This window comes from Phoenix dactylifera, chromosome 12 (assembly GCF_051530095.1).
Source record: "Phoenix dactylifera cultivar Ajwa chromosome 12, Ajwa_hap1_PhDact_Kaust_v1.1, whole genome shotgun sequence".
Taxonomy (NCBI): domain Eukaryota; kingdom Viridiplantae; phylum Streptophyta; class Magnoliopsida; order Arecales; family Arecaceae; genus Phoenix; species Phoenix dactylifera.
The window spans coordinates 945,475-968,552 of NC_143201.1; the positions used below are offsets into that span (position 1 = coordinate 945,475).

The window sequence follows — 23,078 nt, forward strand, 5'->3', positions numbered from 1 at the left end:
ACGAATAAATTGTACATGATGTAGAACACTGTATCTTTTTTCTTTCCTTTTTCATATAAGAGATATTTTTAAGTAATTGAAAAATAAGATACACCATATCTGAATGCCTACTGTTTGGTCAACAAAAGATTTTATATAAATAAACTCTAGTAATTTGGATCAGAAAGAAGATTAGTTTAAGAAGAAGAATGCTGCATCACCTAAAGATGCGTAAATGCTGCATTTTCAGCTAAGTAAAAAATGTCCCTAAGTTTATTCCATAAAAGATACAACGCCGACATCGGCTCTGATATGGACAACTCACGCATGGCCTTTTTAACACGTCAAATACTCTGTCATTCAGTTCTCGGTCTCAAAAACATAGAAGTGAAACAGCTAAAAATGGGCGTATATCATGCCAATAACAAAAGAACAATCTTTAATCTGATAAAATACAGAGCTATCCATACTTCTTACATACATGTAATGAGCTAAAATCAGTTGGAGCCTGTGAAAGTGTAAAGCCAGCAAAATTCTTTTCAATTCTCACTTCTGCTACAACTTTACTATTTTCGCCTGCATGTTGCATAGGTAAATAGACATAAGTGGATCGGGACATTCAATATCATTGTGTTCTTCAATGCAAAATGCTAAACAATAGCATTTCTTTTAACCCATGTTCTGCAGTTCAAAGTGGCCCCAGAGAAAAGAAAATCCGATGCTCTTAAAAACAAGAACCATCAAAGTTATCATCCAGGCACCCAACCAACAAGCAGCTCAGGAACAGTGAAAGGTAACTTAAATTGCTGTAATCCCATTCATACTCGGGATATCATATATGTTGGTATCTTTCTTTGGCAAAACTTTGTGCATTCCAGAACCAAGCTAACAAAAAAAGGCATATTCTCCCTGCCTATTAAGTTATATACCTATAACGCCCTTTGCTACCCTAGAGGAAAAGAAAACAAATAGCATCACAAACACAGCAGCAAGGTAGAGGAGACGGTGAAGTACAGCTCATAGGAAGAGGCATTTCTTGGTTGTTAAGCATCTTCTAACTTTATCTTCGGCTGGTCACAAACAGAACTATTGCACATATCTCTGGATGAAGACTTGGTTGTTTTCTTCTTTGCTGAAGGCAAGGGTGCTGGTTCATTCAGAGGGAAACAACCAGGCCCCTCATAATAAGGAATCGATGAACCTATTCCACCACTCTGAAGCTCCTTCTGAGTAGGGGGAGCCGCCCAAGATAGAGGATTCACTGCATCATGAACAACCATGCGTAAAATTAGCACACTTAGCACCAAGATGCATGTTTTAAGTCAATGTTCAAGAAATTCAATCCTAGAAGCTTGAAAGCAAAAAAAACAAAATAGAATCTTTTATTATTATATCATCAAAATCTGATGGTATGCAGGTAAATGTATTGGAAGGATACAGAAAAACCAGAAATATCATGAAAATACGTGTGAGGTATAACGAGACCTGGTAACTGAAAAACATGAATAATACATAGAATCTATGAAACTAACTGTTGAGAAGTAACAAAATGACATTGCAAGATACATCAAATGTTCATGGATGATATACTAAAGCTGGTTCCAATGACCTTTTATCTGGAGATACATCATCGCATAAAGAATTTCTCAACCACAAAGTGCTTTCCAAGTAACTGCATACAGGTTACATGCCAGCAGGTTACAGTTGGAACTGGTTCTCCCCTTACCCTTTCAGCTCACACCATAATCACAGAACATTTCTTTAAGATAAACAGCTATATCTTAGAAAGCAGATACCACAGCAATTAAGGTAATTGTTAGATTGCACAACCCCAAAGTTGTATAAGAATTTATTCATTGCTGAAAAGACCAAGAGCACAGATATCCTGCAGGACAATTCTGCAGTAGACAGGGTTTAGAAAGAACACTAAAACTCCAGTAACTTCCACTATATTCACATACCTTCTTCAGGTTCAAGGGGCCTTGGCAATCCCAAACCAGCACTATCACAAGGATTCATTACACGTGAAGAACGTTTTCTCACATAATTCTCTTGCAGAGGTTTAGGGATCTGAAATGAAAACTGAGATCTATTGATACCATCCTCTGGGTGTTCCTTCAAATACCTGCAAGTCCAATAACATGCACAGTATGTTCACAAATCAGAAGGAATGCAAATTTCTCCAAATTAAAGCCGTGACATATAGAATCAAGAATAGAAATTGACAATCTTGAAACATTTATTAGGCATGAATGCAAGAAATTTCATTCATACTTCTCAACTTCAACCATTGACCGCAGTTTCTTCCCAGACGGAGACACATAATACCTGGAAAAATATCGGAGTTATTATTAACACTTAACAGTTCAAAATACAATATTAATAATGCATACAAAATTTAAAACTGTATTCCATGCTTGCCTTGGCATTAACAATAGAAATAAAGTTTTCCTAGGGTGTCACCTGCCTCGTGCATAAGCAGAAAATTAGTTTTAATAAAGAAAATCGACAAACAAATGAAGGCTTGTAAAATAGAAAATCCCTAGAAGCTATCATCACAAATGTAATGGAGTTTTCTTTGGGAAAAAAGAAACACTTAAGAAAACTTGCTTCTGCCAATATAGACAGGTCTAGGGGCCATGGAAGAAATAACAAATTAGCACTTTTACTTTTACTTTAGTTTAGAGTTTAGGCATCATTTTTTGCTTTGCTTCTGAAAAAGAATTAAAAACCACTAATGGTAACCCTTTGAGCCGACAAAATTAGTAATGTTATCAGTGAACGTATTGAACGATATAATCAAGAAAGACTCTGAATACCAAACCGTACTTCAAGTGGGTGATGGCAGTGCTCATATTCATGGTCATGTTAAAGTAATGGCAGGAGAATTAGTATAGAATTGACAACATAGTTGCACCATTATCACTGGCTAATGTGAAAAGACCCAGGGTTTCTAATAGCTGTCAGTGAGTTTAATTTTAAGTCCTCAAAAGGAAGGCACCTGGAGGGCACCTGGAGGATGCTCTAATTTTGCACATGCCACATTTTAACCTAATAAAAGCAACCACCTACATCCCTTTTGCAGAAACAGGATAAATCCATAAATTCTTCCCATACTGCATAAATCAACTCCCCTCCACTCATCTAAAAAAAATCTACCACGATATTGGTAAAATCTCATACAAGTCCAACAAACTAAGAAAACCTGAACAACATATGCCATGACACCACAGTCAGAAGGAAACGATTTCACTTAAGCACAAAGTAAAAGGCTAAGAGAGCCTACTCTTTCACAGAAGTGCAAATTATTTAAACCACAAAAATAATGTTAAGCTTCTAGACAGTAGAAGCCAATGCTTGAAGCAATGATAAATCAAACTAGATCAACCTCTGTAGAAGTTGTTGTAATCTTGGTAGATCTCGGTTTGACGAACAAGTAAAATTTTAAGCTCAGCAATAACAGAATCAAGATCAAAAAAGGAAGAAAAAATAAGAGAGAAGAAAAGGAGCCTAAAACAGATCAACAAAGTGGGCAAGGAAGTTTTACAGATATTTCATATTTGTTTTTCTCCCCCTCTTTGAAAGCAAAGGCTCCAACAACTATGAAGGGTTCAGAAAAGCTTTACAATGTACTGCGAACATAGATCACAAAACCATTGCCTGCTTGAAAATAGAAGCATTATGGCACAAAACAAATAAAACTAATTATACGAACCAGGGTCGGCGGAACCTTCCCAAACTGGGCGGTTCCGAGCCGTCCCGGCAGCTTATCGGGATGGTTTCGGCAACAGAAACAAAAACCGCTACCAAAAGCGGAGAAGGAAAGAGAGAAAAAGAGAGAAGGAGTGGAGGAGAGAGGGAGAGGGAGACCGGCGGAGGGCCGTCGCTGGGGCAGCAGGCGGAGGCCGTGGCCGTTCCCCTATTTCGTTTGAAACAGGAGCCCCGCTGCGGCCTCCGTTGCTGCCCCGCTGCAGGCCTCCGACGGCCTCCACCAGCCCTTCATCAGCCTCCCTCCCTCTCTCCGCCTTCTCTCTATCTTTTTCTCTTTCGTTCTTCCTCTCTCCCATCTCTTCTACTGTGTCTGTACAGGCTCAGCACGGCTTGGCGCAGGCCCATACCAACTTGTCCAGCCGGGCAACCGGTACGGTGCCCGATCTCGGTTCCGCCGACGCTGATGCAAACCTTCTAACATCGTGCCGGTGCATATTTGTGCAATAAGGTGGATTTACCTCAAGATATATTGTAGGAAAAAAAAGTAGATTAAATAGCAAAACCTGCAAATGAAGACTTTTAAAAAATCATTTTTTTCAGAGGTGCCTTGTTGCGGCCGGTTTTCAAGCATTAAGATATCATTTTTCCCTGTTCTTGCAAGTTCTCACAATGTTGCCCCAAGAAAATGCCAAATCTAGGTATCCAAAATGCCACTGAGCTTCTGAATCTAAAGCATTATAACCGCAAAATCTCATAATCCTTCTCTACATGTTGCTGTACATACTGAAAGTTCTTACAAGACTCATTTGTTTTCATAAGATCGAGTTTTGCCTGGTATCTAGATTGATGCATCTTGAGATTCCTCAAGTTAAGCCTCCTGAATCTTCAAGCTATTTATGGCCTTGTTATAATAACATTAACTCCCAACTCTTATCCTGCATCCCCTCGATAGCATTCAAAATCATAATACACATAAGAGTTCTACATGACCCCTCAAGATATTTTTTTTTTACATCAAAGTTAGAGCTTCTTACACTTGTTTTAGATTATAATGTCAGTTCCATATTATTTCTTTAAATCCCTAAATTGAGCGGAATGGAGGAAAAGGATTCACGTAGCCAACCCCAACTAGTTTGGGATCAAGGCTTAGTTGAGTTGAGTAGAGTTCTCTTTTAGAATGCAATAAGCAATAACTATGTAGTTTGACCTGAGCTACAGCATGGATGATTTTGAGTGTTCAGACAAGCACATGCATTTCCAGAGGGCAATGAGAAAGCTAAAATGCTATATTCTAGGTTTACCTGAGTATTTGGCATAACTTTCAATTTTGCCGCCTATCTTCCCATGTCAATAAAAACCAAACACAGATAACACATGATATAGTAGGCATATCCTGGCACTTCCTACCTTACACAGGAACAATTTTGGTGATACATTATTCCATATTAGAGATTTCAATCTAAATGTAACTTCGAACAAAAAATTTATGTGTACTCATTATCTTCTACAAAATTAAACCACAATATTTTCATCCTTTCATCGTATCTCTTGAGGATCAGCCAGCATTTGTTCATCCTAACATGATTTTTCAGCTTTATAAGACTAATTGACCTCTTGACCAATCTTCTTGAATTCACTTTATAACCATAAATCGAAAAACTTCTAATCCAATGAAATGATAAGCATATCTCCCATTGTATCTTGCTGCCCATATACAACAAAAACTACAAAGATGGATCCACATGCTTCCCTGTGTGTTAGGTATTCTTGTTGACAGATTATGTGCTTTATAACCTGATGAAAGCGATCATCAAAATCGAAACATGACTGCTATGGCATCCATCATGAACAACAAATTTTATTAAAATCTATTTAGAATGTTTTGAACAATAAATTCATAGGTTTCAAAGTTGGAAACTTATCAAAATGCCAAAGCGGTCGCACCTCTAAATGGCTAGGTGGAAAACCTAGGCAGCCAGGTGGGCACCTACCGCTAAAAATCCGGTATGATAGCATTGTATAATCAAATAATCACAAATATAATAGCCCTAACCTCCAGGTTCCCCCTTTGTCCTTGTTGGTTACTGTCAACCCTCCACTAAATGGAGGTGAGGGTATAGAATTAAGAGAGGGCAGACTGATGAATGGTTGTGGTTGTACAGATTAGGGATGGTTGTGGTCTTAAAGAACATTTTAAAATGCTTTGATAATCATGCTCCAGGACATATTAAATATAGTTTAAATCTCAATACTGGGGCCCACTTCAGCTTGTGGAGAGGTCAATATGATACAAGGGTGATGCAAGATGGACAGGAATGACCATTAACAACAAAAATGAAGAGAAAAAAATTTTAAAAATAAATTCAAAAACATGGTGTTCTAAGACGCCAGATCATGCCGAGAGGCAGGGCACAATCATCCCAGTCTGTCAAACTGAGATGAACTGGTCCGCAAAGATCCGGGATCCCGGATGCGTCCCAAGACATGGTCTCTCTTCAGTCTAGGACAATACCTTCAAGCTGGACCGAGACGAGTCAAGTCCTCAATCCCACCTCTCTCTCAAAATATATATATATGTGTATATATGTATGTATGTAAAGATGCCAAAAATTTATAGTTTCCAATAAAACTAGAAATAAGCACCCATTAGTAATAAAGCAACTTATAGATGGCTAGGCACTTTGCTTGGGCACTGGCCTTGGCACCCAAGTGGGCACCTCGCATAGCATCCTAAAAAATATGTGCCTAGGTAGTGAGGCTATATCCAAGCACATAGGAAATCCCACCTAGATTGCTTTTGACTTCCTTGCAATTTAACATCAATGGCAACTAATCAACAACCCCACCATCATGAACAACTTTATTTTTGATCAACGATATTAGTTGGCAAAGTCCGCCATGTGATCCTTCCATAAAAAATGGCGGTCTTAGTCATGTGATCCTTCCATAAAAAATGATGGTCTTAATAACCTTAGAAAGAACATCAAGTGTTTGAAAGTCAAGCAATACTTCATTATCATCGATGCAATCTACTTTCATATCCACATTTGTGATGAGAAGAACAAATTTCTCCTTAACAACGTCGGACCCTCTTTTTTAAATTAAATAGAGTTCCAAAAAGGAAACAAAACAATTTAATGTCAAAGAGTTGAATGGCAACATGAATGAGCCCACTTGAGCAAATTTCCATTCACCCATTAATTCTTATGCCTGCTAAGGTCTAAGCTGGCGTTTAATGTCTCTGTTTCCATTTATACTCTTTATCCGATGAATCTATCGTCTACACTATCTTTTTTCTCCTGTGATGAATTTGATTGTTTTGAACCTGAGAAGATTTTGTTTGTTGTTGCTCGGGCTTCTTACCTAGCATATTGCCTCACAACCAGCGGAATCATGATCTAGACCATAGATATAGAATCACTTTCGGAGATGGGATGGAAACACTTTTGTGAGAAGGTCAAACCAAGGACCTATAAAAGTTGGGGCTACCCCGTCCCCATGGCAACACAACAGTGTCCTGAGGGAGGACTTTAGAGGCCTTATAGTAGCGCGGACCTCTTTTTCTTTCACTCTAGGTCATCCGAAGAGGGTCAATCCAAGATCGTACAGTTATTCTTAAAAGACAACAAATGCTCTCAATTACTAGGTTCCACTCTCTATCTAAGTTCTTTCAGCTTCATTATTTCGTGCCGTGGTGAACGAAAAAAAAGAGAGTCGAAACACCCTGACACAAAAGGGGGTTTTGGATTGGTTTGTGAGGCAACACTCACATTTGTTATCTACAATAAATCGACAGATAAGTTAGGAGATAGGCATAGGATTAGAACAATTGCATAAGAACCCTTATGTCCCCTATTTTCTTTGAATTCGCATATCGAAGCATTCTCATAGTTACCTAATCGACAAAGAGAGGCTCACTCAGAGATGACGATCTATCTCAATCAGATGTCCACGATCTACAATCTTTCATAAGCTAGCGATCCCATAGCTCGGATGTTGCAATGAGACAATCAGGTCCCTCCGATTGGCTTGATTCCCTCTTCCAATCACGAGAAGCGGTTGATCGCCATTGAAAAGTATTTGGTTCGCTGGCACCATGGAAAATGCCAATTTCTTCTTTTTTTTTGCCGAAGGTGTCAGCAGGATCATGTGATCTAGCCTACCAATGGCTAAATCCCCATTGCCTGAAGTCTGTTTATTGCTCGGAGGGCAGTTCATTGAATTAAAAAGAAAAATGGATGAGCGGATGGTTACTCACTTTCTTTCCATTATTTTTTTTTTGGGTGCCCAAGAGGAGAGCGCTATGTGCTTTACAAGGGGTCTTTCAGCATCAAATCTGCATGGCCCTTATGGGCTGGGCCACACACATGTATAGTGGCAATGACAATGGGAAGCAAGGTTGTAAGGCGGAGCGAATCCGAAAAGATTGCCTCAATTCAGATTGTTCTCTACAACTCGAGGACAGAAAGTTGAAATTGCTAGTAATTGCCGATGTTATAAGCTAGTAATTGCCGATGTTATAAGCCATAACACTTTTCGATATATATTGTGGTAGAATTAGTTGATCCTATCTTTGGAATGGATGAATCGATCCATCAATCTTCTCATGGAAATGTCGAGGTGTTCGAGGAATCCAACTTTGGGTTTCATCCTCTAATGAGGAAGAGGCCAAACCAAGGTCGGCGGAACCGGTATCGAGCACCGTACCGATTTTCCGGTGGCACGAGTCGGTATGGGCCCATGCTGTGCCGTGTTGGGCTTGTACTGACACAGTAGAAGAGGTGGAAGAGATAGAGAATGAGAGAGAAAAAGAGAGAGAGAGAGAGAAGGGGAGGCTGAGGACGACTGGCGGAGAGCCGGCGGATGACCGGAGAGCCACCGCGTGAAGGAGGCGGAGGCCGGAGAGCCATCACGCGGAGGATGTTTTGTTGTATTCACTATACTAATGGACCGACAACCAAGCACGATGATAGATCTTACCACCACTAAATCCTTCATGGTTTCTACATGCTGCTCAAGCTTAACTCTCACTTCTACCAGATCCTCTATGGTCTTCAAATTGGCCAAATTGAATAGTATTCAAGTCCACAATTAGACCAATGGATGTGGAGGCAGATACATCCCATCCCTCTTTTGATCGTCAACTATAGGGATGTGCACCACAATCAGACCAGCTACGATCAAAAGGCAAATATGCCAAGCGAGGTGCAGGCCAATGGAGGAGAGCACTATCGACCAAAGATGAGATCCAAAGTAGAGAGAAACCTAAGGGGTGGTTGGCCAGCGTTTAGCACTACCCATGCATAGGAGGGGTGGTCAAACTACCTAACATGCATGACCATAGTGGCCTATATGGTGCACAATAGCGAAGACATTTGTCAAAACCAAGTAGTGACACCCATCTTCCCACTACCCATGACATGAGAGGTAAGGTAGCACTATTTATCATATATGGCAATAGTGGGACATGTGGCATGCAATAGTAAGGACAAATGTCCAAGATGAATAGTGACACCCATTTTACCCATTGCAAGAAGCCACTTATAAGTATCAGATTGTAAAATTGAAAAAGTGAGTTATAAACAAGCCCATTTATCAATGCATATCTTATCAATGGATAAGAAGCTCCAGCATCCAAACAGGCCCCCAGAGACTAGCCTGCATGAAATGCAATAAAGCTTATAAACAGATGAAATTTTAGTTTTCTTCTGGGGACAAAAATGCCTTGGGAGGCTAGCCTATTTAAATGTAATAAAGCTTATAATGGAGAGAATATTTCCAACTTTGAATTATCTATATCATTTATATGATGCAATACAGAATTTCATAGATCAAGTGCACAAATATGAATCTCTAAGAATCAAACTTATTGAGAAGCATGTAAATGAGGTACATTTACATTAGCATTAATTCTTACATGGTTCATAGAATACAAGAGCCTCTAAAAGACTGAATTCATCTACCATGAACTAGTATTTCACTAGATTGTTCCAAGCATACAGTTCTTACATGACTAATGAGATATATGTAGGACTCTTTAAGTCGCAACCAGAAAGACGAACCTGAAGGTTAGAAGATGTTATTTATATGCACCATCAATGTTCATGAGGCTGCAAGCAACGCACTTTGATTTGATATCTGTATGAATTATTTCCACATTCCACTTATATGTTGCAGAACATCAAAATGCTTGCTTAAATATTTGACGACTTATACTGATTGCTCAACTGTTTGTGATGCAGTAGGTTAGATTTTGGTTTCTAATACAATGTGTTACTTGAGGCACCAGTTATCAAATGCAAAGCAAAGCTAAAGTCAGCTTAATTACCTCAAGAATAACTAGAAAATACAAGACACAAATTTGTTTCAAGACCTAGACGTCCATAAAAGAAGAAGATTATCCATATACTTAAATGCATAGAGTGAAAGAAGCAAGTGCTTATAGCAAACCAATATATACTAGCAATTATATTTCCATAAAACAATTTCCAAGATATAGCAAAAGAGCAACCACATTTTTTCTAAAAATTTTGCAAAATAGTAAAAAGCTATCCTACTTCTAATTATGTGGATAAAAAGATTTGCATGTTTTTAAGGTCTGCCGACTGCAAATGCCTTTGGCGAATTACAACTATATCCTGTGGGAAAGTTGATATATGGTAATGACAGCAGAGGTACCTTTAAAAAAGGGATAGAGTATAAATTTTCAATTAAAAAAACAAGCAATTCTTTAATGAGGACTGGCCAATTAATTATTGAAGATAAAAAATGAACAAGAGCAAAGACATACACATCTGCGAATCTAGTGCTTCCTTCACCTCTGATTCTAAGCAACCTTTCCCAGCCACGAGGTGGTTGAGCGATGTTAGGTTTATCAATTGCCCAGAGTCTACTACCATCCTGAGATATATCTTCTGGATCTTCGCATGATATATCAGGCCGCCACTCGCGAGCCCGTTCACATACAAAAGGTTCTTGCAAGATAGTTTCACGAATTTCTTCATACTTCTCTTTTGTTGGAATCAGCCTCCATTTAAAACATGCAGCACATTGGACAGTGAATGCCCCAACAGATGGCAGAACTCGACTAGAAGAATTTGGTGCCATGAAATTTTGGAATGACGAGATATGATTCTCTGTGTAATCAGTAACTGCAAGAGCATCTTGACCTGCATCACCTGTACCAGGATTGTAAAGTACTAACTGCTTTGAAGCACTTTCAATAGATTTATCACCACTGCTCTCTGCATCAACTTCAGCACCATTCAATGACCTTTTACGACTACATTTCGAAGGTTGTGGGGATTTGGAATATTCCTTCTTAATTTTATGGAGAGCGTCTTCTGGATTTGACTGCATCTGAACTAACTCTCCCTAAACCTGTTATCAAAAACCATGAGATTTCACAAGTACCAGTTGGCGAATCTCTGCAGGAAATAAAATATACAGTCCCAAAATAATGCTTTTGCAAGACTATGCTTCTGAAACTGAAAAAAAGGTTCCAAAAAAAAAAAAAACAATCTGACGCGTTGATTTTCATTGGAATGGCTTGATTGCTGGAAGATTTTCAGAATCACACTTTCATAGGCAAACATTCTAACAGTCCAGATAGTTCCTCAACTGCATTCCTACTTATATTCCCTATGACATTCTGAACTATAACAACAGGTTATCGCCATTCCTCCAGTGCATATCACTCTGACTAAATGACTAAGTGTTATCCCATTTTGCCAGGATTTAGTGGAATGCTCGGTCAATCGGTACAAAACAATTGAACATACTGCACTGGCCCTGTAGAGACTCAAAACAACCATTGCACTTCATATTCTCAACCAGATACCCATTCTTGACCCCTAAAACTTAGTGCTACCAGATGCTATTAGTCAATTCTATAGCTACAATTACAATCTAATTTTTATTAGTCAATTCCATAGCTGCAATTACAATCCAATTTTTCTCCAGTCTGCTACAAAAGGTGCTACTTGTACTGTAGAGATATGCATAGCAATCCCACTTCCTAATAGTCTTTCGAATCTCTGTGAGTAAGAATGCACCAAGCTCCATCAATGATCACATATATGCCAACAAGCTTTATCTCACATTTCTGCGGGCTAGTTTGCGACAGAGACAATCATTCACATATCTCAAATACACATTGGATGAAGCAACGTATCTTAAATGCATCATCAGGAACCTGTTTTCCCAAAAGGTCCAAGCCTCATTCACTTTAGGACATCATGATCTTCATAACAAATGTCCATACTATATGAATTCACCCCATCACTTGCCTCATACAGTTCAAGAACTTTCTTCTATATGCTTTCTGAAATTTTATTGCTTGCAAAAACTTTGTCTGCTTAATCTCTAAAAGTTAAACGCCCTCTATAATGTTTAATACTTACACTATTGAAAGGATCACACTTCACATAGACAATTAAAGGAATGTTCAAGGCTGCCGCTGAAAATGGAAAAGAAATCTACGGCAAGAAGAAATAAGATCTTGAGAAGTGTCTCTAAATAATCAAAGATGCTAACTTTACTCACAAATCGCAATCAACACTGCAGTCCCCTCATCAACCACCTTAAAACGCAAAAGCACAGCAATTAAATTATCAAGCCCTGTCGTAAAAGCCCAGTTGAAATTCCTGCAATTGTACTGTTTCCTTTTCGATCACGAATACGTTTAATTCATAAACCACAGAGAGAATTCAGAAAATAGATAAATACGTAAATAAATAACCTAGAGAAAACGGAGAGAAATATTCAAACTTTTAGCTGCATGTAAATCCTAAAAGCAGAAAGGCGGCTAGATCCAAAAAGAACATTCTTCGGCGGACAAAAAAAACAGCTATAACTAAATCCGAAAAAGAATATTCTTCGCCGGACAAGAATAGCAGTATACCTAAATCCGAAAGGCAAAGAAAGGAAAGATCAAATCTACCTAAAGAGGCCCACACTCCGCCATCAAAAACAAACAGCACGCACCATCCGAAAGCAAAACACCCGACAACCCACCCGATCACAGATTATGAGATAAATGCAAGATATGATGCAAGAAACCATGTAAAAATCGCACGCACCTCCGCGGATCGACGTCGCGATCGATTCCCGCAACGATTTGGAATCCGGAAGCGGCGGCGGAGCAATCGACGGTCGGGCCGGCGATCCAAAGTATCCGAGCGCGTGGATCTTGAAGACGGATCACTCGCCCCGAGATCCGAGGAGGAGAGAGAAGCGATCTCTCCCGCTCCGACCTGCTCTATCTCGCCCTCTCGTGGAAGGGGACTAGAGGAGTGGTGGCGTGACGTCGTATCGGGTCGGCGGATACGGAGGCGTTACGATGCTCCGCTTCTTCTCTCCTCCGGGGCGGTTGTTGCGGTGTTTGCATCCCACCTCGATATTTATTCTTCTCACGACACCGAAGGAAAGTACCGGGATCGCCTGTCTGGAACTAAACAGAAAGTCCGGCATCTACACGAAGAGGAAATGACCGGATGGCCTCCTGCTTTTTCCACGAAATGACCGGGATCCAAGTCCGTACCCATGCCACCTCATTGGAGAGATCTCGCCACGTGGACCTCAATTTTGGCAAGCGGAAGGTGATGAGACAGCAGGCGTGATGTAACGGCCGTTAACGTTTCCGATGCCTGCGATTGTACGTTCTATTATATCTTTCTTTTCTCCAAATGTTCCACACACAGGATGCTGCATTAGAACTTTCTTAATGCTCCATTTGGCTCCTTTTTTTTTTTTAATAATTTTTATCAGTAAAAAGTTATGAGGTAAGCATCCCCTAAGGAGGACGAGGGAGAACATGGGTTGTCCCTTATCCGGTTGAGTACGACTAGGGCCCAATTAAACGAAGATGCCCCTATGTATAATATAAGATTTGCAGGTATATGTCTACTATCTTGGTGGATACCAAATGGCTTATTGATGATAGGTAGAGCATGAATGTGGTGGAGAACTCGTGAGTGGACTCTCTTTTCTTAAGACTCTGGCAGGCCATATTCAACGTCAAGGCTGCGGACGGACTTCAGATCTGCAATTTTTTTAGTGCGGAGGGGACGGAGTGGGATGTCGGCAGAATTTTGACAAGCGAAAGATGATGGAGACTGTAACAGTCGTTAAATCGATGCCTGCTATTGTACTTCCTACTATATCTTTTTTTTTTCTTTAAATGTTCCACACACCATACTGCATTAGAACTTTCTCGATGCTCCATTTGGCTCCTTTTTCTGTCTAATTTTTATCAGTGAAAAGTTATAAGGTAAGCATCCCGTAAAGAGGACGAGGGAGAATATGGTTTCTAAATTATTGTTATTCTTGTTATAATGATTGGTAGCAGCAAAAGAAAGGAGTCTATATATTGCAATTGGTAAACTATTTTTACATCGGATAGCAAGATTTAAAATTAATTATATATTTTGCATACATGATTGCAAGCTCCTGTTACTACTAAAAGTCTCGATAATTATTAACGTGGGTTCAAATCCCAACTTTACCAAAATCATTGTATTTTTCTATTTAATATGCCGGCCATGCTTGAAAATCCAAAAAAATTAAATTGGACTCGCTGCCTGCGGCTCGGTTGTAGATCGGATATATAGCTTATCCTCATGTGGAGCCACTGTAGTTACAAAAAAATCCTTAACAAGTGAGCATCTACCGGTTCAGGCGCTCGGCGGGGAAGGGGGCCGGAGCGATGCTCGGGATCAGCCGGAGCAGCACTTGAAGGTCGGGTAGAGCCCGGGGGAGGTGATCTGGTTCAAGTGCATCCTCAAGGTCCCGATCTAGGCAAGGCGCCGAGAATTGACCACTATGCTCTAGACGGATCTAACCCCGAATCTGATGAACAGGGTGGTGGGAAAGCCGTAGGAGGTGAGGCAGATGGTGGCAACAAAGGTGGTGTTGAAGATGAGCAGCGGTGATGATGCCATGGCTAATTGTACCCTAGGCAAATTATATTCTGCACAATGTACACCAATGTAGCTGTGCACCACGTCAATCAAGTCGTCTCCTTCTTGTGGGCCAATCATCGAAGAGTACATAGTGTATGGGGTCTAGAGGCCAGCTACGCAGTGCATGCAGCAGGATATAGTTTCTCCTCTGTTTGTGTAGCTGAAGACAACGAGCCTATCTTCATATACCGAGGCTTTGAGATCTCTATTTTTGTCTCCCTCCATTGATTTGATTATTGCCTGTCATCTATTGCTTACTGCTTCTCTAAGCAAGATCTCATCGAGGAGGCTAAATACCATGGCATCGAGGCCCACCCCTGATTCAAAATGGCACCATTGTGGCTCCTCGATTTCGATGCCACCCTTACCGCCACCATCAGCTCTACCTCCTATGGTTTCCCCACCATCTCATGTACTGGATATGGGGACAGATCCGTCTGAATGGCGCACGAAGGCCATATCTCAATGCCCCAAGCACCATGAGGAAGGGGAGGAGCGATGGGCGTGAATATACTTTAAGCTTGAAGTCCGGCCAATCATCAGCTCTAGTTTGGTGTAGGAGTATTTGAGCTGCCGAGCGAACGTCGACTAACGACTGGAGTTGGTCGGAGCAGATAGACTGGACCAAATGGCTTCCAATATTGAGCACCATGATATTTTTTGTGCCCTTCATTGCATCATAGGCCACAAAGGGCCAAGCCTTCCTTCTTTCTTTTTTTTTTTTTTGCTAGGACAAATGAATCACACATATCTAATATAAGTACATCTATAAAAGTCAGAAAACAAAATATTCCGGAACGGGGGTGGCATGGCAGCGTCGACTATCCGCAACATCTCACCAGAATGGTCGGCAATAAAGAATACAATCTAGTCCGTAGTTCTATTCACCTTGTGGTAAACATGACTCGCCTTGAAGGTGTTGCGCTTCCTAACACATTGTCAGATATCCAAGAGCAGTGGGTATCTATGCGCCTCCATGGTCTATCCACGAATCTAGCCAATGACAACGGTTGAGTCGCCCTCCAGGTGGATGAAGTCCACCACAAACATGATCTCGCATAACTGATCTCTGCCCAGGCCACTCTCAACTCTGCTACAAGGGCAGAGGTGTCATAGATCTAACTTCCCCCAGCAACAATAAGATGCAAATCTGGCTCCCCCTACTGCCGCCATCGCTCATACTGTTTTCGAAATTAATCTTGAGAAAACTCAAGGGTCAAGGATTCCAAGTGACGAAGATCAACCTGGTTGCTGATGAATCTTAAAAGAAGTTCCAAGTGTCTCAAGCTATCATAGACTCTCTAGGAGGGGGGAGGGAGTGGATGGCTTCTGCTACCTAAACAAGAACCCTCTCCATAGTGAATCTTGACAACTGACTGCTTTTCTCAAAGACACGATCACTTCTCACAAGCCAAATGCGACACGTCAAATAAGCAATCCTGATATCTTGATCTCTGGTAGGGGCTCTCTCAGTGCAATCCCTCAAATAGAAGAGGAAGATCTTGATAGGGGCCGCCGACCGGCCTTCTTCGTATTTTTCTGATTTTTTTCTTTTTCTTTATAAATAAAATGTGCCTAAAGGCCATTCTCCTGAACCTCCTCCTTTCCATCTAGGACTACAAGTTATCCAATCCAAGTCCATTGAAGTGTTGAACATGTCTAAGCAACAGCCTTTACCTGCATTTTGCAAATTCCAGCAGGTCACCCGAAAATGAGGGGAAAAAATAAAAGAAAAGAAAAACTTTCTTGCTTAAACCTTGTACATAATTCATGGGTCACTTAAGCCGAATTTCTATTTACTCTTCTTGGACAAGTCTTGAGCAAGGGATGATGCAAGCAATGTAATAGAAAGTTTTGTGCAACTCTTTACACTCACATTGTTGATAAGAAAATTCAATACAAGCACCAGCACTAAGTATTTCTTGACAGAGCTTTCTTGCCTAAAAATTAGCGTATTTTCTATCCCTATATTCATGTCCATATCTAGTTAGTTTTTTATGCCATCCAAAATAGGGTTGAAATTGCATCGTTTGCTGGTCTAGTTTTTATGCATGCACCTTATTGATCTGAAGTTGTTTAGGTAGACTGTACAAGAGAAATGCTGATAACATTAAAGTAAATTAATGTAGCAACACCGAAATTCAAGGAAATATTGTGTGCATGCGTTACATGTATACATCTCCCTCTTGTAATTGGAAGGATCACTATCTAATTTCTTCATACAATTATGTAGAGCAGTCTCCAAGGACGACCAACATAGTTTCATTCAACATACAAATGTTCAACCATATCATTTCATCGATAACCCTAAGAGGAAAGCATAGACAGTTGTGGTGGAGATCTTTCTACCATTAATTAATTTAACATACTTGTCCATTTGATTCTAGCGAGAAAAAAAGTCCTTCCTTTATTATTCCAGGCGTCACTAAATTATACCGAGTAGAAAGCTCTAAATCTACATGAACAAATAACACCTTGGATCATGGGAAATGATTATGCATTGTTAGAGAAAGTGATACATTTCTCTGGACAAAAATTATCATTGCAAAAATAAAGCAAATAACTAAATACAAGTGAGTACAGTATTTCTCTGAAATCCCATAAAAAAGGCACAAAGAAAAATATTTCGAGGTACCTACTATACGTACATGAAAAATTTATTGTACCCACAAGCGCTACTTAACAAACTCATAATCAGCAAGCCCGAGTGTAGCAATAAATCTGGCGCCACCCTGCTGCTATGACAAGAGAATTTTTCTGTGCGCACATAAACAGGAATGCGGTAGCATTAATCATGCAAAAATATAATAATTATAATAAGAAAGGGACTTCAAATTTGAATCCAATGATGAAATTTCCACCATGATCAACTATAGCTTTTTTGAGAAAAATTTACTAAAATAAAAGAATACAGACAACCATGTTTACAGACTAAGACACAAAGCATGCTTACAGAGCGACAGATACTTGCGTATGCACAGTGAACATCCTAATGCATGGTCAACAATTAGTGCTGCAGCGATTCTCCCTTCATATATTATTCCCCTATTCCTCAGATATTTCACAACAGCCAACCAAATGATAGTTTTCCTGACAATCCATTTAAACAGTGTGGGAGGCTAAGTCCAACCAACTGAAATCAGCAAGAACCATTTGTCTATATAAATCAGTACAGAATCACATAAGGATGCATCGATACTAGTAAAAGGCAGAGGAGAATGGTGAATTTCCTTGTGTGCCAGATGGTAGTTAAGATAGCTCCATATAATACGCATCCAAGGCAAAGCCTCATTATGGAAACTCGAGCTACAGGAACCTATCAACTACCAGTTAAAAAAAAAATTAAGCAACATTCAGAGATTTTTTTTCCTTCAAGTTTTTGCATGTTTATTATGTGTAATGAACATAAGTTGCCATATCACTTTATCATCAGATAGGCATCAACTTTCAAAAACACCAATGACCAACCTGCTTAAAGCCACACTCACTACAAAAGAAAAATTGAGCGAACAGGGGCTACCGCTGGAGCTGGACCACATGGAAGCCGAGATTGTGGAGGGCTACGACACACTGATGTTTCTCATTTCAAAGATAAGGCCTAAAAGAGAATCCTCTATTCTACAACTGGAAGCTACATGCATGTACAAAAGGAGCTTCCCATGGATTCTCCTACCTTAAAACAAATCCTTCAATTCTTCTGCTGGAATATGTCACAGAATGATCGAAAGAAAGAGAACAACAAAAGCAATCAGACTACCATCACTATCTCCGATTCCCGGTGCAAAGCTGGAAAAGCTGGAATATCCTTCGCCAACAGGGCAATGGTCATGCATTCCGCTGTTCATCACCAAGGCCACATGATAGGGGTCGATGAGTTGGCTGGCAGATGGGGAGTCATGCAGTGCTGCTGCCACTGATGGAATCCTTCAACACCCACTCCGTCGACAGCCGCCTGCTCTCTGTCTCCTTCTACTTCCATAGATGTGCTTTCAACTTCTCCAGCCTCCATGGGCTCCTGGGATAACCCGCTATATAATTTGGGCTCACCAAACCCAGTAGCGGCCGCAGGCCCCTGGCTTGGCAACCAGGGAATCACCGCTAGGCAATTATTAGACACAACTGATTTGTGTTCTATTGGCATCTGGTTACCCGACTGGAAAGCTTGATCTGGAGAAAGTTTAAGCAAGACAGTTAAGAGCTGCAACACCAAATGAATCAAAGATGCAGATGTAAATGCCCAATGTTTGATCACGGCTTTATTGCATATTCGAAGTATATAGTTTTATAGAAGAATTAACCGGGTCCGAGGGTTGCCGTAACCATCCATTGCTTCGAGACGTCTGAATGATGATGAAGGATGAAGGGGCCGTCCAGGCTAAGCATGTATTTAGAGAAGCCAACAGGATTGCGGATTGGATGGCTACCTATGTGGCCAACCACGCCGGTAACACCTTGTGGGCTGGGGATAGGAAGCTGCCTCGGAAACTCTGTGATATTCTATTTTTTGACTTTATTGGATGTATTCGTACGCGTATTGTATGAATTACCCTAACTAGTTCGCGAAAGAGCGACTTCAATTGTATCTCGCTCTTTATATTTAAGAGAAAGAAAGAGAAATAGCATGGGTGAAGAGATGAGAAAGAGAGCTGCTCTTTTGAAACTCTTTTTGAGCATAACAACTTGTTTGATATCACAAAGAAGAAGTTTGGAGGGTAATGAAGCAATAATCTAAACTCACCGTAGCTGCAGGACACTTAAGAATTTAACAATGAGAACTTGATATACAAGATACAGAGACAGGGCCTGTTTGGTATTGCTGCTTCTGCAATCTATTTCTCTTTTTCCAAAAGCCGAGAACAAAAATGAACTAGACTGCATAACATGAATGATGAAACCCTTTTTGTTTTTAAAATAGAGCTTTTGGTAGCAAAGTTTTATTGCTTTCCAAAAGAGCAAAAATAAAATCAACGAAGAGCAAAAGTTTTGTGCAAATGCTATCTTCAACATCAATCTCCATCTGGCGTGTCATTGATTTGCAGATAAACAAAAACACAAAACGAACAACAATACCAAACAGGCCCTTAATTTTTCATCCAGGCAAAAAGGAAAAGAAAAAAAATCAAGAGAAGGAAATGTGATTGCTTACTCTTGAGACCATGGATCAGGTCCGAGCTCACTCTGAATGAAACATTTGATTGACCTGGGGACAAGAGGAGTTGGGCGTCCACAGGCTTATACAGAACAAGAGCTCTCTCCTCATTCAAAGCAGGAACTGGCGCCGCATCATCCGTCATAGTGGATCCTAATTCCACCACGCTGCTACTAGCACTCATTTGATCTCTTGGGTCTTCTTCTTCCATAATTGGCAGCAGCTCCGCGTCCTTTGGAAACGTAGGAAGGAAAGAAGAATAAACGAATAGAAAGATTAAAAAGAAAAAAAAAAACAGCTACTAAATGGCCAGGTATGAATCGGACAAACAAACAGAGCAAAACAACCGATCCATTAATTTTCTCTATCATCAAATTTGCATGGCGACCGAGGAAAAGCCAACTTGGAAAACAATGCACCAAAGACGAATCCTTTATGCGAGAAAGAAGGTATAATTAATGATGCTGTTATTTGAAAAAAAAAAAGAAAAAAAGAAGAAGAAGAACGATTGGGATTTCACACAGGGAATTAGACGGAGAAATACCAGAATTCATACGTCATCGTGAACCAACTTAAAGCATGAGAAGTTATCACTTAATAAATGGTTTATGACCAAAATCTCTTTTTCCTCTTAAATTGGTAACCTGCGCCTCCCAAAATCAGATTTTTTTGTTTTCATCCCTTAAACCACCAAAATCCCTCAACGATTATTTATATCCAATCCGCCACCAAGAAATCTCAAATTGTAAAAAGAACGAAAAAAAATGCTGACATTGGAGGATCTGATAAAATCGAGCATAAAGGTGCAAGAAATCATTGCAAATTCCATGTATCTCGTACAAAGACTGCACAATCGAAGGAGAATCTGGTTAGAATTTTCTGCCAAAAGAAGCAATAACAATAAATTTCCAAGGAGAAAAAAGAGGCTCCCTTACCAGTCTCCTAATCTTTTTAGCCGGCGACGACAGCGAGAATTCCGAGAACCCATTGAAGACCTCCTCCAGATCCTTCCTCTTCATCTTCCCCGACAGAATTCCAGCCATCTCCCTCCAACCAACAATACGTAAATCCAGTCCTAACCCCAGCACCCAATTAAAATCCTCCCCAAATCAGCCACCAGAACACCAAGATTAAGCGATAAAATCGCAAACCTCGAAACCCCTTTTCGCCGAAATCAAATCCCTAAGGTTTCGAATCTCCTACTCTCCAACAACTTAGGGTTTACTTTAGAGCTTGGTGCCGATGGATGGAATAAAAGAGTGGGAAGAAAACCGAAGGTGGTGGACTGGTGGGGGATATTCGGGACGCTTCCTCCTGTCTCTTGATCTCTCCAGAAGAAACTTAGCGAATTTTATGTCATCTTATTTATTTTTACTTTTTTAATTCCTTTTAGGGCCATGAAGGAATTCCTGGGGACTCATTTATTTCCTTTTTTTCCCCCGCCCTCCAGCGGAAGTTTTCAGATGTATTTTTCTAGAAAACCCTCCACATTTAACTATTTAAAGTACCTACCGGATAGGGCTGAAAACATAACAAACTTGGATTGGATGAGTGCATTAGTATCCTTGTACATTTAGATTTGACATATATTGATACAAACATTAATGTTAATGGAATGCAAAAAAATTATTTTAATTTGTTTGGGACAGATATGGATACATATGGGATATCTAAAATATGAGACGGGAGTTAAACCGGTAAGCTTTACAGCCAAAAAATTATTACTAAATAGAAGTTAAGTTAAATAAGTAACAATTATTTATTGTTTTAAAAAAATATACGTATCGTATAAAATTAAATAGAATTACAAACTAAATTGAATATTCAAATATAAATAGGATGGTTGTTTATTTATATTCATATTTTTTTTTCAATAAATATAAATATAAATATGGTTATTAGTCTTATTCTTCTCTAAATAAATTTAAGTCCGAAAATAAATTTAGATGGATATCATTCAATCCATTTTTACTATAAAAATGTGGAATTTGGTTGTGGATTTTGTCTTTTTAATGACTTCCGACAACGAGCTGCAATTTATAAAGAAAAAATAGTGCAGGAGCTTGTTTGGAAGGTGAAGCCAGGTCTTAATAAGGCTTAGTTTAGTCTAAATTCACTATTTTTCTATATATGTATAAAGCATTATGTTTTTGAAACACATCGAAATAACTGGAGAAAGGCAGCTCGTTACATGCATCGAGACACTGTCAGATTGAAGAAAGAAGCAACCTTTGATGGAAAACACCTGCTTTCTTTAGCATTACGAGAGAGGTTAGATGCATCGTCTACTGCGATCAATGTGGGTGGAAATCCTCTTATACAGTGAAACACTAATCTAGCTGTTTTCTTCTTTAACAGGGACCCGAGCGCTTGGAAATTTGGTGAACGTTCTGATCCAGGAAAATATTATGACATTGCCTTTACAGTAATAATCATATTTTGGAAGGGTTCCGGAGTAAAAACGTACAGCAAAAGATTTATCACTTTATAACAATATGTTCAGAATATCATTTTATGCGCAATTATATTGGATTCATGAAACAAACAAATTTGTTATAGGATATTTAGAACGGAACTAGACATACGACCGCAAGGATGGATCCTCACATATTGCATCTGTTTAAACCCTAACATCTTCGCGCGGGCCAAGAGTCCAAATCTATTCAAATTCAATCACAAATACTATAATCAGTTTCCAGGCAATCCAAATGGGTTCATGTTGTATGTCCCCTAGTCTACATAGGTCAAAAGCCGGATTTGCTCTGATATCATTTATAGCAACTTAGAACATCATATAAAAAGACTAGCTAAAAGGTATTATTTAGATCATTTAGTACTATATAAATATCCGTAATCTTCTCAACAAATAATCGATGTGGGACTAAACATACGTCCGCACGGATTCTCACATTACCACCGTGTGTTTTGTATGCCACAGCCCACAGATTACTTTGCTGGCTCTATGCATCGCATAGCTGGCAGAAACAGTGGCATATTTTCTCGAGGGATTAGATTTGTTGATTTCAGGAGCAATGTTAAAGCCAGACATCTTCTGAGGATGAAACATATCCTCTAAATGCTTTCTTCTGCCAGAAGTTTTCTAACTTGCCTTGGATGCATGCATGCATTTTATATATACACTTGATCACAAGTCGACTTGCTTTTTACCAATGTTTGCACAAGTCGACTGCATTTATGGAGTTGTTTGTCCTGATCAAAATCATAAAAAAACAATAATTATCATCTTATAACCTTTTGGGGTTACAATCTACAGAATA

The 23,078-nt window shown here is 39.6% G+C and overlaps 2 protein-coding genes across 4 annotated transcripts; both read right to left on the reverse strand.

Annotated features, from left to right (window-relative positions):
- Nucleotides 1-367: 367 nt before the first annotated feature.
- LOC103713124 (methyl-CpG-binding domain-containing protein 2-like) lies at nucleotides 368-13,178 on the reverse strand. 2 transcript variants are annotated; one of them, XM_008799938.6, is made up of 5 exons: nucleotides 12,771-13,178; nucleotides 10,481-11,070; nucleotides 2,254-2,307; nucleotides 1,941-2,104; nucleotides 368-1,240 (listed from the first exon to the last, which is right to left on the reverse strand). In XM_008799938.6, the coding sequence occupies exons 2-5, from the start codon at nucleotides 11,047-11,049 to the stop codon at nucleotides 1,023-1,025; spliced, it is 1,005 nt and encodes a 334-aa protein (XP_008798160.2). In that variant the 5' UTR covers nucleotides 11,050-11,070; nucleotides 12,771-13,178; the 3' UTR covers nucleotides 368-1,022. The 2 variants fall into 2 exon arrangements, with proteins under 2 accessions (XP_008798160.2, XP_088564323.1); XM_088708197.2 differs by lacking the exon at nucleotides 12,771-13,178 and adding an exon at nucleotides 12,235-12,355.
- A 4,833-nt stretch (nucleotides 13,179-18,011) lies between these two features.
- LOC103713123 (uncharacterized) lies at nucleotides 18,012-21,163 on the reverse strand. Of its 2 annotated transcripts, XM_008799935.4 has the most exons (4): nucleotides 20,736-21,132; nucleotides 20,573-20,645; nucleotides 19,798-20,032; nucleotides 18,354-18,818 (listed from the first exon to the last, which is right to left on the reverse strand). In XM_008799935.4, exons 1-4 carry the CDS (start codon nucleotides 20,786-20,788, stop codon nucleotides 18,496-18,498), a joined length of 684 nt encoding a protein of 227 aa, XP_008798157.2. In that variant the 5' UTR covers nucleotides 20,789-21,132; the 3' UTR covers nucleotides 18,354-18,495. The 2 variants fall into 2 exon arrangements, with proteins under 2 accessions (XP_008798159.2, XP_008798157.2); XM_008799937.6 differs by lacking the exon at nucleotides 20,573-20,645 and having other exon boundaries at nucleotides 18,012-18,818; nucleotides 20,736-21,163.
- Between the last annotated feature and the right edge of the window lie 1,915 nt (nucleotides 21,164-23,078).